This window comes from Danio rerio, chromosome 12, assembly GCF_049306965.1.
Source record: "Danio rerio strain Tuebingen ecotype United States chromosome 12, GRCz12tu, whole genome shotgun sequence".
NCBI lineage: Eukaryota > Metazoa > Chordata > Actinopteri > Cypriniformes > Danionidae > Danio > Danio rerio.
Genome location: NC_133187.1, coordinates 20262154 through 20285129, shown reverse-complemented (window position 1 = coordinate 20285129; position 22976 = coordinate 20262154). Strand labels below are relative to the sequence as shown.

At 35.9% G+C, this 22976-nt stretch overlaps 1 protein-coding gene across 11 annotated transcripts in view; it reads right to left on the bottom strand.

Moving 5' to 3' along the window:
- Positions 1-340: 340 nt before the first annotated feature.
- The window catches only part of grid2ipb (glutamate receptor, ionotropic, delta 2 (Grid2) interacting protein, b), an 82662-nt gene continuing 60026 nt past the window's right edge, over positions 341-22976 (bottom strand). For 5 of the 11 annotated variants that reach the window (XM_009306633.5, XM_068224604.2, XM_073917695.1 and 2 more), the window contains 10 exons: positions 21359-22132; positions 18871-18958; positions 17790-17879; positions 14300-14496; positions 11103-11258; positions 9614-9700; positions 9379-9508; positions 5969-6087; positions 1507-1671; positions 341-1420 (listed from right to left, as the gene is read on the bottom strand). In XM_009306633.5, coding sequence (XP_009304908.2) covers positions 1349-1420; positions 1507-1671; positions 5969-6087; positions 9379-9508; positions 9614-9700; positions 11103-11258; positions 14300-14496; positions 17790-17879; positions 18871-18958; positions 21359-22132 — 1878 coding nt within the window. In that variant the 3' untranslated portion in view covers positions 341-1348. 11 annotated transcript variants of the gene reach the window in all.

Below are 22976 nucleotides of genomic sequence, written 5' to 3'. Positions count from 1 at the left end.
ACAACCTGTCTGTTGACTCAATAAATGTTGTCACAACTGAAATGTTTCTTTTTCTTAAGTTTTAAAATATATGCAAAAGAAATTGCTGATTTGAAAGGCCAGCAGACTATGACTTGCAATTATAATAATTAAGGGTGTCCAAACTTCTGCATAAAACTGTATATATATATATATATATATATATATATATATATATATATATATATAAAATGTGTGCGTATGTGTAGCAACTACTCTTTGTGAAAAGTTTCCTGCTGCATTCCTTTCTTAATGAGAGAAAAACTGTTGTTTTAGCTTATAGTCATTACAGTTAAAGTAGAACATAATTACACAGAGACGATTGTCAGTGAAAGCGTATTTATTCAGGCAAAACAAATTAGACATCTCATTAAAACGCTTCATTATGTAGCCCGATGATATTAAAGGCGATATAGAACTGCTCAGGAAAACACTAGGCTAGTCACAGCAACAATTTGTACACAAATATTCATTTACAACTAATTAATTTGGTAGAACATGTTCAATATAACAAATCGATATACAGAAACACGTTACATAAAAATACTCTGCTACATGCAAACTGTAGACTTTTCTCCTCATAGATCATCTTTGATTTAAAGAAATGTTGACTTGGAGAAAGAAACCCACACAGATGACGCAAAGACCGGCAATAAGGAAAATCATGCATTTGTTCAGAACAGAAGACATCAGGAAGAAATGCATTATGTAACCTTAAACAACAGCAGCTAGCTACCTAAAAAATCTGACAAAGCTACAAACTGAACACAGATGATATGTTTACCCTTCCATCCTTTCATCATGTCAAACTTCAGCATCTTTATTTCATAGCCGAAACCAATTTTATGACGTCTCGCAAAATATTACAATTGATCAGTGAGCTTGAAAATCATTTTCTCTCCCCATATGAAGGGCGACTCTTGTTCTATCATAATGGAGTACAACAATAAACACTTATACTGTGAAGAATTGTGTGTGTGTGTGTGTGTGTGTGTGTGTTACAATACATTTGGCTTGAGGATGAGCAAGTTCATCATGAAGACATTCATTCACCTCGGTACCAAAATAAACCATCAAAAATACCATCAATCCACCTAAAGTGATCACCTTCTCTAGCAGCGGGAAATCTCAAAACTAAATCATTGATAGTTATCTTATATTAATATAGTTTATATAACACCTGAAACATTGTATAAAATATAGAAGTATGTTCTTTATTCTAAAGATATTGTTGATTCATCTAAGACATTTAAAGTAATGATGTTTCCTTCCACACTATCAGATTCTCCTTGTTATTGGCACATGGGCGTTCTGCAGATGTCGAGGGTTTTCACCATGCCAGCGGTGAGGCGATTCGTGGGCTTTTGGGGTTTTCTGTTCCTTGTGTTTCACTCAGTGCTCTCTATTGAACAGAAACACAGCAAACGCTCACTTCAGGTGTCTTCCTCGCACGTGTGGCAAAAAAGTCAGGATTTAATAAGAACTCACCTCAAATTTGGAAATGAACTCAGCGAAGATGCCGAAGAAGGTTTCTGTGGTTGTGACCTTACTGTCCTCTCCAAAGTAAGAGGCCACTTTATGAAACTCGTCCATCGCTCTTTGCTGCAAGGAGTCGAGGGATTGAACCGCTGGATGACAGTTTTCCAGAAAGCTCTAATAGAAAGGTCAAGGCCAGTTTCCATATGTTTTTTACAGCATACAGTCTTAAAAATAAATGCTTCAGACAGGGGTTTGTAGTAATGTAAATTAATTTTGCAATACAAGTTTTACTCTAAAGAACTTTCTGTGCAATGGAAGGATTCCACAGCTTTTAAAGCGTTCGTCATGGAGCCATCAGTGCCAATGAATCTTTTTTCAAGAGTTCACATTTAGATAACGCTAGATGGTGTTAGCAAGGTTTGGCATGCTGTCCCAGAAGAGAACCCTGAGCTCGGAGATAGATGAGCCCTAGATTGGGTAGTTCTAGAGAGCTCCCCCCGATTTATTAAGCCTAGTCCTTGATTAATATTGACAGCTGTGGTGGTGGATTTTGGATGAACCTGATTGGGGTGTGCAGGCCCTTGATAATATCTCTGGGGGCCCTATAAATGTATGGGCCTTAGAATCGTCCAAACCTGCTCCCCTAGCCGTGCCGCTGTAGAGAGATCATGTTTTCATCTTCGATAGGTCTCATGCAGTCACATGATGCAATTTCGCAAGTCACAGTGCACCAAGCTTAAACTTTGCAATGCAGCGAACTGTGAAACTTGTCGCACAAGCTTGTTTCCAGTCTGACGCATTCGCGTGTGTATGAATGGAAGATAATGGGGAGAAAAGTCCTATATGACCGCAGCTTTAGGCTGGATATTTACAGTATGTTAAATTTAGAATAATCTAATTGGCTAGCTAATGATTACCGATAGGGACCAGCTGCAGTCAATCATATCACATGCTCCTCTGTAAATTAGTTTAAACAAACTTCACTTAAAGGGATTTGCTGTTCCAGCACATACAGTGAGTGTTCACACACTTTGCTTAAACAGATTCACTCAAACCTGAAAATTCTTTCATCATTTACTCACCCTTCACTTGAAAATTTTTCATACGTCATAAATCATGTCAATTGTTACTGGTTTCTAATATTCTACAAAATATATTTTTTGTGTGTTTGTGTGAGAGAATAAAGAAACGCATGAAGGTTTGCACCAAGTGTGCCGCAAGCCTACGTTTGAGTGAAGGTTTCGGCCGTTAGATCGCCCCCTGGGGGCTGGCTGCAGTACAAGTCATAAAGCCCGCCTCCTCCGTGTTAATGAAGGAGACTTGAGCCCAAATAAAAAAAAATATTACACTTGCAATAAAATGTCCCGAAAGATAGTTCTGGTCGATTAAGGCACTGGTTATTGTGCTGAAATAGGTGCAGATCTTCATTTTTGTAAACAGTTTGTTTTTAGCAGTAATTTAATGCTGGGCGTGTCATCGTGATTGACAGCTGTGATTGACAGTTTCTCAAAGCGCGGCGTCTGAGCTTCGGCAGAAGACTGAAGTAGACTGAAATGTTATTATTCGATTTCTGTGTTATTTTACCATGACAAAATGAGTTCAGCAGTAAACTATAGTTTCTGACATACATGATCCTGGTGGAACACTGTTTATTCGCTAAGTTCAGGGCTTTTTTCGGGCTTCATTAGTTTGCTGATACACGCCTAGCCACCCAGATAGCAAAACACAGTTCCGGCTAGATTCTCGCCTGCCGGAGACTTATCTCTTAGAGCTCAGACTGACTAATGTTACCTCTGCTGGACCTACTCCGGATGCCTGGACTCACTACCCAATTCCAGCCCGAGTCAATCGAGCCAGATGCGGTGGCCGAGCGAGCAGGCGCTGCCGCCTGCGAGCCGGAATCAGCCCGCGACGCCGCGAGTAAGTTATGCGCTGCGGCCTGGAGCTGGCGCGATTGAATATATAAAACCCTCATATTTGTTAACGTTATTACATCCATTTGTGTTGATATGACAGCAAACGCATGCTGAGAAGTTCGGGGGGCGTAGTTGATTTTACATAAAGCGTTTGATTGGAAGCTCGACTCTGCTCATTTTCGCGGCTCCTCCTCTGGCTCCATCAGACAATCCTTCTGCGCATGTCTGGCTCCAATTTCAGCAGTCTTTTGCGACAGTTTGTGCCCGTCAAGCAGGCGTTTTGCCCTCAAGGCGTTCAATGGGAAAAAGGGCTGTCGCGTCGTCCATATTTTTTACAGTCATTGGTTTGCACCCACTTGAGGGTGAGTAAATAATGAGTACATTTTCAGTTTTGTGTGAACCATACCTTCAAATACTTTAATTTTTTTTACATTTCTATTAATCGTTTGTGAAATGTAAAGTTTCTATGGATGTCAAAGTTCTTCACTGATTCCAATATAGAATCTTTATTTATAAGAGTGTAGTTCACACAAAAACGAAACAGATGCTACTGCATTCCTGATGATGCTAATGTGTATGCTAGGGCTGCACGATATTGGACAGAATCTGACATTGCAATGTTTTCTTTTCCTGCAATGAATATTGTAATACATACACAATTTCCCCGCATAACTGGAACACTGCTATTTAGAAGGAATGTATTACTGTAGAAAGGCTGGCATGATTCTGTAGGGAAGTGAATCATGCATAAAAGCAAGTAAACAAATTGCAAGCAAATACATCCATATCATATAAGCTAAGATAAAAGTGAAATAAACTGTTCACAGAAATAAACTGTGTACATTGTGTAACTGTGTAATTTAAACAATAAAATGGAAAATGACACTGCAAACTCTTTACTGACATAACTAATTCAATAAAAGTTATTAAACAAAATGTATTGAGCTAAATTGTGCAAATGAAAAACGTTCACTCCATTTTGGTTAAAGTCTGCAATAACTACACTCATGTGTTTCTCATGGTCAACTATAATCATAACTCAACATTGCCGATCCTGTGATGTGACTAGTGCGGATGTGCACATTGTGATATTGATGCTGAAAGGATATCTTGTGCAGCCCTAGTGCATGTTCTTCTTTATCTTGCTCGTGCTCCATTACATAACAGCAGTGTATAGCAGTGATGGATGCTTTTGAAGCGCTCCGAAAACTTGAATCTTTTGTTTCGAATCATTGATTAGGAGCGCATATCAAATTGCAACATGATTTGAGTAAACAAGACTTTGTTACATCATAACTGTTAAGAAACACTATTTAAAATACACAGCGTACTGATGCTTATGAATTTGTGGTTTTTGGTTATTTATATAATGGCAGTCAATGGTTACCGGATTTTTAGATTAAAAAATAAACATTAAAACAAGCCCAAATCTACAGCCAGAGACGTACTGAACTATACTTGTTTTGAACATTGATTGCAAATATTGTTTAATTAATTGCACAGCCAGACTACTTCATTAGCCTTGATTATATTATTAAGAGCTACAGAGATTGATTTATTCTTGTTTGAATGTTCATTTTTACATACATTATACAAAATCACTAGGATCACAGATTCAGCTCAAAATCTATAATCTACAAGGTGAGTGTGAGTACATGTAATTTTGTCATTTTTGGGTGAACTATTCCTTTTAAAAAATGTAATGCTGGTCACTTTTCAGTGTCATTAAATGAACAAGCCTGAGCAAGACTTTAAAAAGAGAAGTCTCCTTTTATGATCTAAAAAAAGGCTATAGAGCACTGAAAGAAAAGCAGGGTGCATGAGTATGACAGAACTTACATTTTTGGGTAAACTAGCCCTATAGGATTGTAGCTGACCTTAACTGTTTGAATAATTAGCTTTCAATTTTGTCTTTATTACAAAGGGTGTCTGCAAGGTCTTAAACGTTTTAAAATTGACTGAAATATTGTCTTAAATCTTTTTTAAACAAGTCTTAATTTTCCTTTGTTCATGTATGGTCGATCTGGCAAACATCCATCCAATAAATAAATTATAAAACTTTAAACTTTTTTTTAAGAATGTAAATTTTAACTTTATTTACCATAATGGTTTTATTCTTTTCCTTACAGTAAGATTTGTTTCAAAGTTCTCCATGTATTTACTGCTGAGGATGCTGACCTGGACAGAATGTCGTGCATACACTTATTATAGTCTTTAAAACAATTATTTTTGATTTTGAAGAAAGGTTATGTTGAAAAAGTGTATGTATACAACTACAGCTTGCTTGTTTTGACACAATATGTAAAACATTTTACTCAGAAATAACAAAAATATAAAAATTTTAAATGATTAAATTATTATTGTACTATTAAATTAAAAGGATTGATGGGGCAAATATAAATCTTTTCCAACTAGGTCATTTGAAAAACTCCTTAGCGTTTAGCCCTGTTTGAGTCTAAAATGTCATTCATAATGACTTTAAAAGTCTTAAATTGAACATGCTGAAAGCTGCAGAAACCCTGATTACACTGAAGAAGCTGTGGGTTTAAGGATACACTCATGACGGCTGCGAATCGATCCTCTGCTGTAGCTGGGATTTTCACACAGGCGGTTCTTATGTCCTGGATGGTGGAGTGAACGTCACTGAGATCAGCAGTAATGGTCCTCTGATTGACTGCAATTACAGTGAACAGACAAACACACAAATCAATCATTGATCAACCTTTAATTAATTGACAGCATATTTTTCTCCAAAAGTTTGGGGTCAGTAAGTTTATTTAGGATCACATTTTATCAAACTTTTTCATTTGTTTCCTATCTATTCAGCTTATTTAGATTTTGATGCAGAACATTTTACACACATACACGCATAGTTTTTCTGTATTATATATCGATATGCATTTAAGTTCGTGAAGTAAGAATGGGTTTTAACCACAGCGGTTCGAACTGTAGTTCTGCCGAATGACTAAAAAGTTATCAGCATGATGGTAAAAAACTGAACATTCTAGTCAAACCATTCTTCTGCAATCTCATACCAAAAAACAGAAATAAGGGCAGTGTTAATAGCTTAAATGTGGGAGAACATGGATATTATGTCATTGTATTGTATTTTAATATGGGGCAATTAAGTGTTGATGTTAAATCAAAAGTAATTTACAAATACTTGAAAATGAGATGATTTAATGACAATAATTCTTTGGTTACAACTGAATTGATTACAAAATAACTGTGTAAAATGATAAAATATGAAATGATAAAAACATAAATGTAAAATTGAAGTTAGCTATAAAAGAGAGAGATGGCAGGAGAGACAAAGCATAAGTAGGCCTCAAAGAGGCAGAGAAGATCAGGAGAAGAGCAGAGCAGGAGAGAAGCAGGCCAGGAAAAAGAAACAGCAGAGTTTCCCAGCTATTTTGTACCTTTCTTGACCATGTGACTAAAGCCCAAATGATGAGACATTCAAACTGATCAATCAACATGTGACCACATCGTAAAACCCCCAAAGTCCACACACCAGGCCCTCATCTAATTAGTATCTGCCTTTGGATTTAGTGTGAGCCTTCTTTGGTGGAAAAGACATATAAACAAATGCATATGATAATTTTCATTCCTACGACGAGATAACTGTTTTGGGTAGAATTCCTCATTTTGCATTGATTGGGATGATTTTGTACAAGAGTGCATCTGCAAAATAACAGACAAAAGTTCAATAAATTAAAGCACAGATGAAAAAAAAAAAAACAGTGACGCTTTTAAACTGGTTTGGAGCTGCTTTAGCTCAGTTTTAAATAAAATAGTTGTTTTGTCCCAAGTAATTGTGCCCAGATGTCCCTTTTTTCCCCTTATTTCGACCCTACTGTAAGAACGGTCCAGTCAAAGATAGGCTAACCAAGTGCATCGTAGAACAAAAAATAAAATTCAAATAGTATCCATTATTAGCGTGCAGAAAGTGAAGGCAGATAAGTAATAGGCGGAATCATGCAGAATGGACTCATAATTGAACCCCCACACAATCCTGTCTTCCCTAAACCGAGACAGCTTCTGACCAAATTATATAGCCTACACACAGAGTTATCAAAATGTCCATCGCTGCGGAGTATCTGTCTCTAGAAAATACATGATAGAAGTCTAACCTAACCTAATCTTCTAGAATTGATAAATTCAAGACCAAACAGGAAATTTGAAGCATGGATTTTAAAGATATTTGTAAAGATAGTTTAAAGTTTAATTTTTAAAGATAACCCTATTTAAAGTATTTATTGCAAAGCAGTCATTTAGGAAGTAGGCTATTGCAAATGTTTGTTTAAGGATTTTGCCAGCCTGTTTAAAATGTGAACTTTGTTATGTGATTAATTTTGTATGCTTGTACACCTACTTTAGTAAAATAGAACACATAATTATCAAATATAAACCAAATTGTGAAAAATATGATAATGGCGTGTACAGACGCTGATCTGGGATCAGTTTATTGTTCGGAGCGCGTCTGTCAGTCAGCGCTTATACATGCATTCACTGGTTCAGAGGTTGCATATGAAAGGCGACGATCGACGCACAGATTTAATGTAAAGAAAGTGGGATAGAATGGTAAAATATGGGAGAATTTCGCCAAAAACGGGAGGGTTTACATGAGTGATGTGAACAGGAAGTGTTTGTGGAGAAACAGTTTTGCGGGGGAATGCAAAACATCATTGCGAGAAAACGCAAAACATTTTTGCAAAGGGAACGCAAAACTTTGCGTGAGAATGCAAAAACTTAGAAATATATTCCTCCCACCTATTTTTTTCTTTCATCCATTATTTTTTTTTTACCCAGCCAATTTTTTTCTTCTTCACTACTTCCTTCCCGGGGTTCCGTACAATCGTGTATAAAACTAAATAAAATAAATTTATAGGATTTTTAAAATGTATAAAAAGGATTTTAGTTCAAGAGTAGCCTCCAAGGTTTGAAATCACACATTGCACTCATACTGCCAAGGAGATTGTAACCATTATTAATCACACACACACAAAGTAATCTTCATACATCAGAGTAAAACAAAATATACTGTAATATAAGCACACAAACAAAAAAATAAATGAAAGTTATATGCAGCCTACAGTGTTGATTGGTCATCTGAGATGTGTGAAATTCCTCCTTTGTTAGTCAAGTTCTAGGACTGACTAGACTGTCAGTTGCTGTAATAAATGTATCAAATGTTCCACAGATTCATATATGATATTTATGGTATTATGTTCTTGACTAATTTTGACAATTGAACAGACTATTGTGCATGTGATGACTTATACAATGAAATGATGCAGATATATTTTGGAGCGAACAACCATTAAACTAAGAATCAACAATCAGTTTAGATCAACTAAAAAATAAAAATATAAATAAATATATATAAATGTTAACAAAAGTCTCTTTTTCAAACTTTTAAATGTCGTTTGAAGATCAAGGTCCGATAATTCAAAAGCAAAAATATTATTCACAATATATGAAAAACTGCTCATTTATTTTTTACAGCGCAGCTCCATGTCACAAAAATACATTTAGTCGTTTGGCAGACGCTTCTGTCCAAAGTATCAATAAAATAGTTGTCAAATCTGGTGACAAGAATCCCCACATGGGAACTGCAACACTTGCCAGTACAGTAAGTGACATTATAATTTACTAATGATTTTTCTAAATGCTGTTTGTTTAACCTTTCGAAAATGTTATACTGCTCAACATTAAGCTAGAATGATTTCTGAAGGTTCATGTGAGCTTTAGTAAAACAGTAACTGTGGAAAGTTAGCTTTGTCATCTTAGAAATAAACAACACTTTAAATTATATACAAAAGCAGAATACTTATTTGAACTCTAATAATAGTTTCTGCAGTTTTTTTTCCTTTTTTATTTTTAATTCTTGCTGACCCCAATCTTTTAATTGAATAGTAAATACAAATATCTAACAGGAAGTTGTTTTGGCACAATACTCTACCTTTGGCAGCTAATGGCACTGTTATGAGGTCCCTGGAAAAGCCGAGGAGTTCTGGGAAGTGTTGGCAGAGTGATTTGGCAAGGATATGGAGGAAAGTTGACTTTCCATCAACTGTTTTAGTTGTGTTTAGCTGTAGGGAATTTTAGTTCATAATTAAAGAAAGCAATAAAACAACATGAACAACATTGAATGAAAAACACAGTAATGTTTTGTCTGAAATCACTGCAAAACTTACCTCTGTTAGGAAGTTAATTTTGAATCCTGTTGTTTTATTGGTCTTGGGCTGACCATTATTCAGATAATTTCCCATTGCTAAAACAAACTGGAAACCATACATAATGTAAGAATCAGTTTTGAGTAACTTAACACACAGATGAAAATCAATGCATAGACAATTACATTTTTCTTAAGCATGTATATTATTTGAAAAAATAAGTTATTCTGCAATACAAATATATAAAACAAATACATTACTCTGCTTCTCAGAATTAATCTATGCAGAACTACTGACTTCATGTACAGTGTTTAACGTAGTGTTTAACCTAAAAATTAAAATGCAATCCCTTTTCAGCAAAAAGTAATTTAATTAGAGTAAGTAGTCATTTTTGTTGGGAAAAAGAAATTATGGGGCGAATCAGTGGCGCAGTAGGTAGTGCTGTTGCCTCACAGCAGGAAGGTCGCTGGTTCGAACCTCGGCTCAGTTGGTGTTTCTGTGAGGAGTTTGCATGTTCTTTCTGCATTCGCGTGGGTTTCCTCCGGGTGCTCCGGCTTCCCCCACAGTCCAAAGACATGCGGTACAGGTGAATTGGGTAGGCTAAATTGTCCGTAGTGTATGAGTGTGTTTATGTGTGTGTGGATGTTTCCCAGAGATGGGTTGCGGCTGGAAGGGCATCCGCTGCGTAAAAAACGTGCTGGATAAGTTGGCGGTTCATTCTGCTGTGGCGACCCCGGATTAATAAAGGGACTAAGCCGACAAGAAAATGAATGAATGAAAAAGGAATTACAAAGGAATTTTTAAAACATATTTTTGTCTCTTTATTTATTTCATTAAACAATTGTATATGTATGGCTTAAAGATGATATATTAACTGAACTTCGAGTGTGATGTTTTGCATACTAAAGACGCATTTTTGCAGAAGTAGATGAAGCTGCTGGAAATGCAAAGGCCTGAGTGTCTAAAATTAACTTGAGCTCTGCAGCGAAACGTCCTGTGAGCACAGAATTTGCAGTTGAGTAGATTGTGCTTTTTGACGTTGTGCAAAGAATTTGTAGAAAAAGAGGATGTATGTATGGGTGCAGCCAATGGAGGACTGGAGAATGATTGACAAGTGATGAATTTCACTAAACTCCACCAGTTAATATCAGCTGCCTGTATAAGTTGTAGTTAGGAAATGAAAACTGTGCGCACCTCCTGAATGTAACTTTTACATTGCATTAAGGATAACAGAATTATTCATTTGTATCCAATAAATTGTAATATGTTAAACCTTGAAGAAAAACCTCTCCTGACCTTTTTTATTGAACACGCATAGAATTGATTAATTATTCCAACACTTTGTAACTAATTACACAAACCCTGCTAAGAACAGTATTTGAATTGAGATAACCAATGTTTAAAAACAAGCAGCTCAGAAACACCAACTTTACAGAAGGTCCAAATGTTTTGCAACATTATTTATAAGTCATTATTAATAATTGCATATCTGCTGAATTAATAATTTTACCTCAAGGATCTTGGCCAACCTCTTGCTGTTTTTGAGCTCTAATGAGGCTTTGTATATGCATTCATACGCAGCTCTCATTTCTTCTGTTTTCTCCTGCACAGTGGTCTTAAAAAGAAGACTCCTCAGTCTGGTTTTATACTCAGGAACTAGTAGCATCTGTAGAGCAAGCGCAAAAAAAAGCATTAATGTTTACATTACATTATTACATTAATAATTTGCAATTGGAAATTCTCTGCAAACTAAACAGCGTCCAGCAGCAAATCTAGTTCCTTCCTTATAGCATTGCACTATTTTTGCTAAGCACCCTCAGGAAAGGGATGCAAAAATGTAGGTACATACATCTGACTACAGTATATTAGGTACTTCTGACAGTAGAAATGGAAATAAATGTGTGCTGTACTCAACCGTACCACTCAGTGGAAACAAGATAATAGCCATAGGCTACATCTACAGTCACTCATATACAATTTAAAAACATATTTTCCTCTATGTTTTGACTTTCGGTCCTCTCTAAAGGTGGATTACGTTTTTTTACAGACGCTAGGACACATTTCTCAATACTTAGGTCACTTTTGTAAAACTCTTCACACAAATCTCCTAACCGACTTTTAGCTTCGCAAAGCAGTTCATTTTACATTCAAAACTACTAAAACACTTTATTCAGGTCTTAAATAAACTCATTTTTCCAGAACACTAGCAAATGTTGACAGCCGACAAGCACACTTTGTCACCCACAAAACAATGACCTAAAAAGACTAACAACATGTAACATTACACATTACACTTCTTGTGTAAAACAAGGACACATCGCTGTTTATAATTGCAATATATATTGTTTATAACTGCAATATATGTTCCTGGGTTGAATCAGATATGATGCAGAATTCATTAATATTTTATGTGTTTATGTATTTATTTTAATTTAAAAAATTGAGTATTGAGTCATTTTAAAATACAAGAATTTATATACACACCATCCACAGATACAGATACAATAGTAATGCTAATCTGGATGATTAAACTGCATTTTTAGATTTTTTAAAATATGTTTCAATAAACTATTGCTGTTGAATTTTGCTGTCTTATTTTGTTTTGCATTATGCTATTGTTTTGAACATAAGTCTAACAGTTTTAAAAACTGTATGCAAGCATGTGCAAAATGTCCTGTACATACCAGATTGGCAGTTGTTCTGTCTGAGTGAGAAAATAATTCATGAAATTTGAGAGATGTGGTCATTGAATGCATTTTGTGCCAAAACAATGATATTTGATCCTCAGTTTAGCCCACATATTTTTGTTGTGCTCACTGTGTGAAGAGCTTTGCGAAAGTGACCCACTGTAGGTATTGAGAAATGTGTCTTAGTGTCTGTAAAAAAACTGTAATACAACAGAATAATGTAAGAACTTGATATCTTTATGTCTTGTCTTCTTGAAAATGCTTTAGAATGGTAGCAAGGATGAACAGTGTTTTAACACAGCACTCTACACTGACTTTTTAAATGAAAAAAAAAATTAAGAGAACAGGCAATAAATAATAGTTTTCTGACATAACTGTAAAAAGCAGTGCACTGTATGCACATAAATCACTAACTTTTTTTCCTCCAAAGTTTAGGAGTAAATTTTGATGGAATTTATCATAACACAAGACTCTCTTAGCTGACTACAATGTAGACCCACAAAACCTCACTGTTAGGTATCGTACATTACATTATTACAAGTGTAGGCACATTTGGGAATTGTAGTTTATAGTTTAAATCAGTTGCACCAGTGAGCCTGAATATATTTTCACAATAGAAGTATTATTTTCAGACTGAAATAGACTGTAGAGGCTTGTGAAACACAACATGTTTATGAATTTGGGGGCAGAGTATTTTTTGCATAGGTGAGTGTTCATTGTGAATCTGGACTACAAAAACAGTCATACGTGCCATTTTTTTTAAAAATAGAGATGTATTCTGCCAGGGATTGGGCTGAGTCAAAATGGTAAAGGATTCAAGTGCAGCTTACTTTTAACAAAGTAATCCAAGTGATATCAGACAAGGCATAATTAAGAAAAAACTCCAAACTCCAAAAATACTTGAACGGATAAGAAACAAAATAACAAAACAAAAATGACTCACGACAGAAAGGCAGGGGTAACGTAATACAAAAGCAACATAAAGACAAATGAAACACTTAAAGACACACAGAACTAAACAGGATATTGAAGCGCAGCTGAAATCAATACACAAATCAAGAAAGCAAAGGAACATGGGATTTGGAGTTTGCAGAAAACAATGTCCATATGCAGTGTCTAACATGGGCACTGCAGGCCAGGGTATACATGGGTTGCTAGGATGGGACAATATTTAACCAAAATACAACCGTTTGGAAATCTGGAATCTGACAGTTCAGTTTAAATAATACACATTTAAAGTTGTCCAAATTAAGTACTTAGAAATGTGCATTGCTAAATGTACAAAACATCATGGAAACTGTTCTTTACTTAACCCTTATGTGCTGTTGGTAATGTTTTCGTCCACTATGGGGTGATTTTGTGTCTTAATTTGGTCATAACATTTTCTTTTTCAGCTAGCAGAATGATTTTACGTGACAAGTTTTATTTTGACACATATTTTGAGAAAATGCTTTGAATTTTTAATAAAACTCAACAATACACTCCGGGCAAAACTACTAAATTTTTTAGAAAATTAAAGGATTTGTACTTTAATTGCCAAATTCATCAATTATGCCAATTTGTTGTTACCAATCATTCACATGTCCAATACAAAAAAAAAACAGTCCTCAACTACTTTTCATATTGAAAATACGTCATTTTGTAAGTTTTTTTTTTTCATCATTTGTGAACTTTGCAATTAACAAGTTAAAATTCTGTAATTTTCTAAGCAACTTAGTAGTTTTGATCAGGACTGAAGTTGATTAACCGATTTATGTAAAAAAAATGTAAAATATATATTTATCTGATGCATTTTTACCGCAATTTTAACTCAATGGATGTTTTCATCCCGAACATAACAAAAGGATAGTAAATTTGAACAGTGCACAGGGGTTAACATTTGAATTATTCTGGCTTAAAATAAAATTTAAATATTTGGCTACTGACAAAAATGTGCAACATGAAACTACTTTTGTGGAGTTGATTTCAAATATTAACAGAACTCAACACTAAACTGCTTTAAACTCAAGTAAAGAAGCACCTGTAGGACGAACTGGTCGGGTTCGCTGAGTTTAGCAGGGTCCTGGTCGTAATGCTGAAACTGTTTGACCTCTTCGTCATCGGGAGCGTAGAGCAACAGTTGTTTAATGTGTGCGGGCTCCAGACGCTCAGTGCTCATGGTCATGAGGATGTCCCGCAGCTCTTTCGGGGCCAGCTTCAGATGCGCTATGAGGATCGCTGAACAGACCAGCCAGAAGTGATAAGACATGAATTCTTTACTTAAAATGCCACACAGTCGCTACCAAAGCTAGTGTAGTTTTTATTTTGATACTAATTTGAACTTTGCTGTATATTTTAGTTTAGTTTTAGCTTGTTTTATTAATGGTTTAGTTAGTTTTATTTTAGTTTTTATTTTGTGAACACATTTGTTTTATATACAGACACTCAACGACCAATTTATTAGAAACACCTTACTAATACTGGGTTGGACCACCTTTAGCTTTTAGAACTGCCTTAATCCTTCATGGCATATATTCAACAAGGTACTGGAAATATTCCTCAGAGATTTTGGTCCATATTGACATGATAGCATCACACAGTTGCTATTGATTTGTCAACTGCACAACATGCTTTATTGGATTGAGATCTGGTGACTCTGGAGGGCATTTGAGTACAGTGAACTCATTCTTATTTTCAAGAAACCAATCTGTGTGCACTGACATTGGTACTAATAGGCCCAAAGTGTTGTAAGAAAATATCCTCCAGACCATTACACCACCACTAACAGCCTGAACAATTGTTACAAGACAGGAAAGATCCATGCTTTTTTGTTGTTGATGCTAAATTGTTGCAGCAGATATCGAGACTCATCACACCAGGCAATATTTTTCCAATCTTTTGTTGTCCAATTTTGGTGAGCCTGTTATAGCCTGTTTGGTGAGCTTGTTGTAGCAAATTGTAGCCTCAGTTTCCTGTTCTTAGCTGACAGGAGTGGCACTCGGTGTTGTCTTCTGCTGCTGTAGCCCATCCACCTCAAGGTTGGACGTGTTGTGCATTCAGAGATGCTCTTATGCATTACTGTTGCCTTTCTATTAGCTGGAACCAGTCTGGTTCTTCTCCTCTGACCTCTGACATCAACAAGGCATTTGCCCCCACAAAACTGCCGCTTACTGGATATTTTCTGTTTTTTTTTTTTTACCATTCTCTGTAAACCCAAGAAATGGTTGTTTGTGAAAATCCCAATAGATCAGCAACACTCAGATTAGCCTGTCTGGCATCAACAACATGCCACGTTTAAAGTCACCTTTCTTCCCCATTTTGATGCTGGGTTTGAACTGCAGCAGATCGTCTTGATCATGTCTACATGCCTAAATTCATTGAATTGCTGCCATGTGACTGGCTGATTAGATATTTGCATTAATGAGCAGTTGGAAAGGTGTACCTAATAAAGTGGCCGGTAAGTGTAGTTTCAGTATTAGTTTGAGTAATTCTAGTTTACCAGAGTTAACAGAAGAGTTTATTGCTTGCACAGCTTACATTAACACTTGTGCAAACCTCTTTGGTTTTGACATTGATTTCAAAACCATACAAATATAAGTACAAATGGTGAGGAATCGTCTTCATATTAAAGAACTTGTTGTACCGTATATGTAGTTAAACATGGCTAGTTTACTTTTAAACTAAAATATAGAAGATATATAGTTTTATGTTATGCTAAACTGGTTGTTTTTGAATATAACCATGCTCTTGACTGTTTGTTTGCAATAGTCCATCTACAGATCAGCAGCAGGTCTTATTAATTTTAAAAAACAATTATAATTCAGATGTTAGTTTTATTTAGTTTTCTATTTATTGTGATTTGTTTTTAGTCTGTAAAATTTTAGTAAATGATTAAACTAATTACCCAATAGTTTTATTCTAAGTTTTCGTTTACTAAAATAACCTTGGGTCACTACACCAGCAAATACCTCTTAAACCAGGCATGTCCAAACTACGGCCCGGGGGCCATCTGCGGCCCGCAATTAGTTTTTTGGCGGCCCGCGAGGCTTTTTATAAAAACCATTAGAATCTGGCCCGCTACACAAAAAATGAACGTAATTCAATAAATAACCACCGGGTGTCGCTATTACACGCATTCAATTAAGCAGCAGTTCTTGTTATGATCTATCTATCTATCTATCTATCTATCTATCTATCTATCTATCTATCTATCTATCTATCTATCTATCTATCTGTCTGTCTGTCTGTCTGTCTGTCTGTCTGTCTGTCTGTCTGTCTGTCTGTCTGTCTGTCTGTCTGTCTGTCTGTCTGTCTGTCTGTCTGTCTGTCTGTCTGTCTGTCTGTCTGTCTGTCTGTCTATCTATCTATTAAATTTATGATTTATTTCTTCTTTTTAAAATATTTCCCAAATGATGTTTAACAGAGCAAGGTAATTTTCACAGTGTGTCTGATAATATTTTTTCTTCTGGAGGAAGACTTTGTTTGTTTTATTTCGGCTAGAATAAAAGCAGTTTTTAATTTTTTATGAACTAAAATAAATTATTTTTTATTAGCCCCTTAAGTCTTGAGTCTTGAAATTTACAGAAATTTACCGTAAAATAACATACATTAAATTACAGAAATTTTCTTAAATATAAATTTCTGTAAATCAACCTGTTATTTTACAGTACATTTCTGTAATTCAACCGGCACCCCAGCTGTCGGAAGTAAACCATAAAATTAAAGATTTTTTTACAGTGTATAATGTTGGATCGCAAGATAATGTGTCTGGATTAATATGTTATTTTATGTTAAGTTAAAGATATTTTTAACACATAAATATACCAAGTAAAACTTACTGATGGTGAAATGAACATTTCTGAACCAGTGATCCGTTTTACTCAATTGTATCAGAGAAAGGTTCGTTACTCGAACAAACCATTGTTGCCTAATTAACTTGCCTAATTACCTTAATTTGACTAGTTAACTTAACTAACCCTGTTAAGTGTTTAAAAGTCACTTTAAGCTGTATAGAAGTGTCTTGAAAAATATCTAGTCAAATATTATTTACTGTCATCATGGCAAAGATAAAATAAATTAGTATCTAGAAATGAGTTACTAAAACTATTATGTTTAGAAATGTGTGGAAAAAAATAGTTCTCTCCGTTAAACAGAAATTGGGGAAAAAATAAACAGGGGGGCTAATAATTTAGGGGGGCTAACAATTCTGACTTCAACTGTATATATATATATATATATATATATATATATATATATATATATATATATATCTATATATATATATATATATATATATATATATATATATACACACACACACATTTATATATGCGTGTCTGTGTGATGTATGTAAAATTTGGCCCGCGACAACGTTTTTTTTTTTGCATCTGGCCCTCGGCCCAAAAAGTTTGGACACCCCTGTCTTAAACCATCTCCTACACATCGACGTCACAAGACAAGACATCAAACCTGACTCAAGCCAGAGTTAAGTCTAGATGATTACACTCCAACACAACTCTGCGCATACTCACAGGCATTGTAGGCCTTTTTATGGGAGAGAATCTCAACCACGTCTTTCTTTTTTAAGTTCTCGGGCAGGAAGGTGGGCTCTGGAAGAGAGACTGACACATTTAATAACAGTGTAAGGATGAGTTCTGCTCGCACCAGAAGTGGAGACAATAAATGGAGGGTTATGAGGCTGAAAAGAAGCTGTGAGATGCCAATAACTGGATGGGAATGATGGGATCTGAGACAGACATAGATCCCCATGAGAGATGAGCTGAAAAGTACAAAAATAGACAAGGTAATTTTGCAAAGTGACAAAATGGATGACACATACGGATGAAGACAGCAACAATAACACTCATAAGATTATTTTCCTAAAAATGTTGCCCCCATATTCATTTTATACACATTTTTTCCTATTATATTATATTATATTAAATTATATTATATTTACATGACATGCACGTAAATAATATATACAGTTTTAAAGCTAAAAGATTTTGCTAAAAAAATGTACAATGTGATATGAATGTACATTTTAATGAAATAAATAATTTATTATTATTATTATTATTATTATTAATATATTTTAAGTAAATGCTATTATTTTGAACATTCGAGATAAAAAAATATTTTTAAAAAATCAAATCAACATATCAGAATGATTTCTGAAGAACTGGAGTAATGATACTGAAAACTGAAAACTTACCCTAATAACATTGAAACACATTAAAATAGAAAGTAGTTATTATTGTGGTTTAGAAAACTGTTTTAAAAAACATAAATTGTTATTAAGTAATATTAAACAAATATATTAAATAGTAAGTACAATTATGTTAGATTTAATAAATAATTTAATATTTAATAAACTAATAAACTACAGACACATGAAAATTGTGTGTTTTTGGTTTGTGTAAAATGACACTTCATAAGATTTCATAGGTTCATTTGATTCTGGTTGATGATCTGCAGGTATTCAATGCAAAAATGCTGAAAAACTGTAAAAAGGGTCTTTTAGAAGGCTTTTATCACAGCACAGTATGAAAAGAGATGATTATATGCACATGCAATATCACACTGAACAAGCTATAATGAAAAAGAACTCACTGGAATTCCTCTGTGTGCCAAAGTACAAATCCAGATCCAAGTACTTGACCATGTCACTGAGTTTATGATAGTCCGGATCATCTCCAAGCTAACAAACAAGACAAAAAAAAACATCTCAATCTCAGTAACAGATCTCTACATGACCTGTACTTAAGCACTGCTCACACCAACATCAACAACTAACAATAAATAATCTACAGACTGTGTTCCAATCTGAGGGGCTCATCATCTGCCCTAACCAGAGTGAGAGATATAAAGGGATTAGGTGTGGCTTTTCATCTGCATCATAAATTAAACTTGTTAAAATCATAACGAAGAAGAAAGTTTAGTAAATCAGTTAGTACAATTAGGGTTTTAGTTGTACACTTCCAAATCATTTCAAAGGGCCTACTGAAGATGTTAGTTTTGGCCACTTGGCGGCAATGATACCTCTCTTTAAAGTCCCTTTAAGGTCTTAGTCTGTTATCTCAGCAGCCACTATTGAAATGAATGAGGAAATCATGAAATCCTAAAGAAATGCTAGCAGAACTTGCAATTAAAATATATATTTAGCAAAAACCTATGAACTATCTGTTTATTGTTCTTGCGTAGGCACTAATTATGTTTAAAACATGTTATTACCGTGGGCGACACGGTGGCTCAGTGGTTAGCACTGTCACCTCACAGCAAGAAGGTCGCTGGTTCGAGTCCCAGCAGTTCAGTTGGCATTTCTGTGTAGAGTTTGCATGTTCTCCCCGTGTTCATGTGGGATTCCTTTGAGTGCTTTCCTCCCACAGTCCAAATACATGTGCTATAAGTGAATGGAATAAGCTAAATTGGTTGTAGTTTATGTGTGTGAATATGTATGGAAGTTTCCCAGTACTGGGTTGCAGCTGGAAGGGCATGCGCTGTGTAAAACATGTGCTGGATAAGTTGGCAGTTCATTCCGCTATGGTGACCCCTGATGAATAAAGGGACTAAGTTGAAGGAAAATGAATGAATGAATGAATGAATGAATGTATGAACGAACATGTCTTTCCAGCGACTGTCCATGCACACATTGGTATGACATCAGTTTCATTTTACCATTGTTTAATGGCTTTATAGTAGTTTCGAAGGATGCGGTACCAAACACTGGAAGAACAGAGGCAGAACCTGGGGCAAAGACCACAGGATGACACTGAAAAAACATGATATGTGATGGGGTGAGATAGTATTTAAAGCATTGTTTAATGAAGCTTTAAACCAGTGATTCCAAGTGTATATAAAACCGGTAAGGTCATGTTATTTCACAAAAGGGGGCACTTTTTAAAAATTCAATGGCTCTCGATTTAGGGGAGATCTGTGTAATACTATAAACCTTGATGAATCATGCAGGACCATGCAGGATCAGTTTAACTTGTTTGTATATGTTAAATGAGACATTTGTAAAACAAAAAAGAAATTACATTTGTTAATAGTCTCTTGCTACCCTGTTTAGCAGGGCCCTTAATAGAAAAAAAACAATATACGCATTGACAATGTATGCATTATTTTTGCACTAAACATATCTGTCATTGTTTCATTCTTAGTAGTACGAGCCATGATCATTGTGTTGACTGCATTTAATTAGCACCAAAATTAGCCCGTGCTTATGCTATTAACGAAATGAAAGTATTGACAATGCATTTGTTTTCCACTAAAATTAGTCATTGGTAATGTTCCATTGTCTTTGCAATGTGTTATGAGCGGTCAAACAGCATGTGTATATATATGTTTAATAATAAATAGCAAATCGTGGCATTCTGCTAAACATCTTGTGTTTCATTGATGACATCGACTTGACTTTAATAGCTTTTTTAAACCTTAATAAGTCGACTTTAAAAAAATCTAAAATCATTCAACCTCTACTCTCTCCTAGTATACTCAGTCCATACAGCTTACAAAGTATACTCAACTGTGGATAAGAGAGGGCAGCAGAGTTAACAGTTCGTATACATTATTCCACGTCACTCGCTCCATTTGAGTGCATTGTGTATGACATTGCTTTGCTGAGTGATTCAATCTCAGCTTGCATCAATAAAGACTGCATCCAGATACTATTGCATTTTTCATGCTACTTCAATTTAATGTGCTGTAAAATCTAGATCCTGAAAATAAATAGGTTCACAACAGGTGCAGTATCACCTAGTGGTCAGTTTGTGGCTGCACTAATTTACTCGGACCAACAATGCAGACTTCTAATAAAACATATTTCTGTCCATCACAAAGACATTGAACAGACCATCCTGGACTGTAGATGGCTGAAGTATACTTCGGACTCTAAATGCAACCAATGACACTGCACAAGATTAGACATTTAAGCTACACTTACAGTCCATTTTACAATCTTGTTCATTCAATAACTACAACACAGCACCTGTAGTTATACTATTTATCATTCTTGTTGTGAAGAGAACAGACTTGGTGTGAACAGAACTTAAGCACTGAGTTGCTATGCACACTATGGGTCTTATTTAACACCACCGACCTGTCCCCAGATAGTTCCTTCAGAGTTCTCCACCTGCTCCCAGCGCAATCTCTTCACACTCATGTGATTGTTGTCAGAGGCTTTCGGACTGGGTTTGGGTAAAGGTGGAGGATCACAAGGTGGGGGTAGAGGAGGAGGTGGAGGAGGGGGAACCTTGCTTGACAGTGTGCCTTCAAAGCTTTGTTGAGAAGGTTGGGAATGGAGGCTTTTCTGTTTGGTCAAGCTGGGGGAGGTTCTGGGAACAGTAGTCTGCTGGCTCTGGTAAATGGATTGGCTGGGGTGTTGGAGGCGAGTGTGTTGTGCACTTGTATGCGGGGGTTGAGGGGAGGTGTGTGGGGATGACTGTAGGATGGGATGAGCCTTCGGTTGGTGTAACTGGAGAATAGGTTGACTGCTCGGCTGGGGTGAAGAGCGTCGGGGATGGCTGTGTTGAGCCCTGAGCTCCTCCCTGGTGGGCAGAACCTTGTGTAGTGAGGGGCGGTTGGCAAGGAAGGGGCGAGGTGGAGGTGGTGGTGGGGCTATAATCGGATGGTGCTGAAAGGCTGGGGGAGGTTGGGGCAGGTGCTCTGGGGTGATGGGAAGGGGAGAGGGTGAGTCTGTGAACTGAAGGGGAGGTGGTGGAGGTGGAGGACTCTGTGGTGGAGGAGGGATGTGGTCAGAGCCGGAGGAGTAGGACACTGAGGTGGAGTCGTCACTGCTGCTGTGGTCTTCACTGCTGGCACTGCTTAACTCGTGAGGCAGCATGTTCACTTCCTGTTCATCCTGGAAACTCATCTGTCAGACACAATGGCACATACATGTGTAGTAAAAATTATTAGCCCCCCTGTGAAATTTGATTTCTTTTTCAAATATTTACCAAGTGATGTTTATTAGACAGAAGACTTCATGAACACATTTTTAATTTAATAGATTTAATAATTCATGAATAATAATTATTTTCTTTTGTCATTTAGTTGATGACAGTAATTACATTTTTCTAAAGATACTGGTATTCAGGTTTAAGTGCAAGGTTAGGTTAATTAGGCAAGTCACTGTATAACTGTGATTTGTTCTGTAGACAATCAAAAAGATTACCCTAAGCTTACCTTACAAGATTACCTTGTAACACAGATTTCTTCATGTAAACAACATACCCACAATAAACCATCAAGATCCTGGCTTGACAGCCATATTTATTACAGAAATTAAAACACAGGCATGTTAATGACATTTAAATTTCAAAACAATCAATGCCAATAAAGAAAACATTGATTTCCATGTTGGGTTCTAAGTGGACTGCAAAAAAATGCCAAAATAGAGGAATTGCAGATATGGAAAATGAAAAATTATAATAATAAACTATAGAATACAAACTGCTGCACTCATTGTAAAGTTTTATTGCTGTGAGTTGAGAACATTAATTATAGAGTAGAAACAATTTTGCTTAATCCTCCTTTACATTCATCCAGTTGCTAGGAGTATCCCACAAGTGCACAGAGACTCCCAAATGCCCGCAAATGAATGATAATTTCTTGCAAACCGGTCGTTAAATACATTGCACACCCCTCTCGCCCCTACTCAGATACGTCGCTCAACAGGCCTGACACAGACACACACAGACAGACACACACACACAACG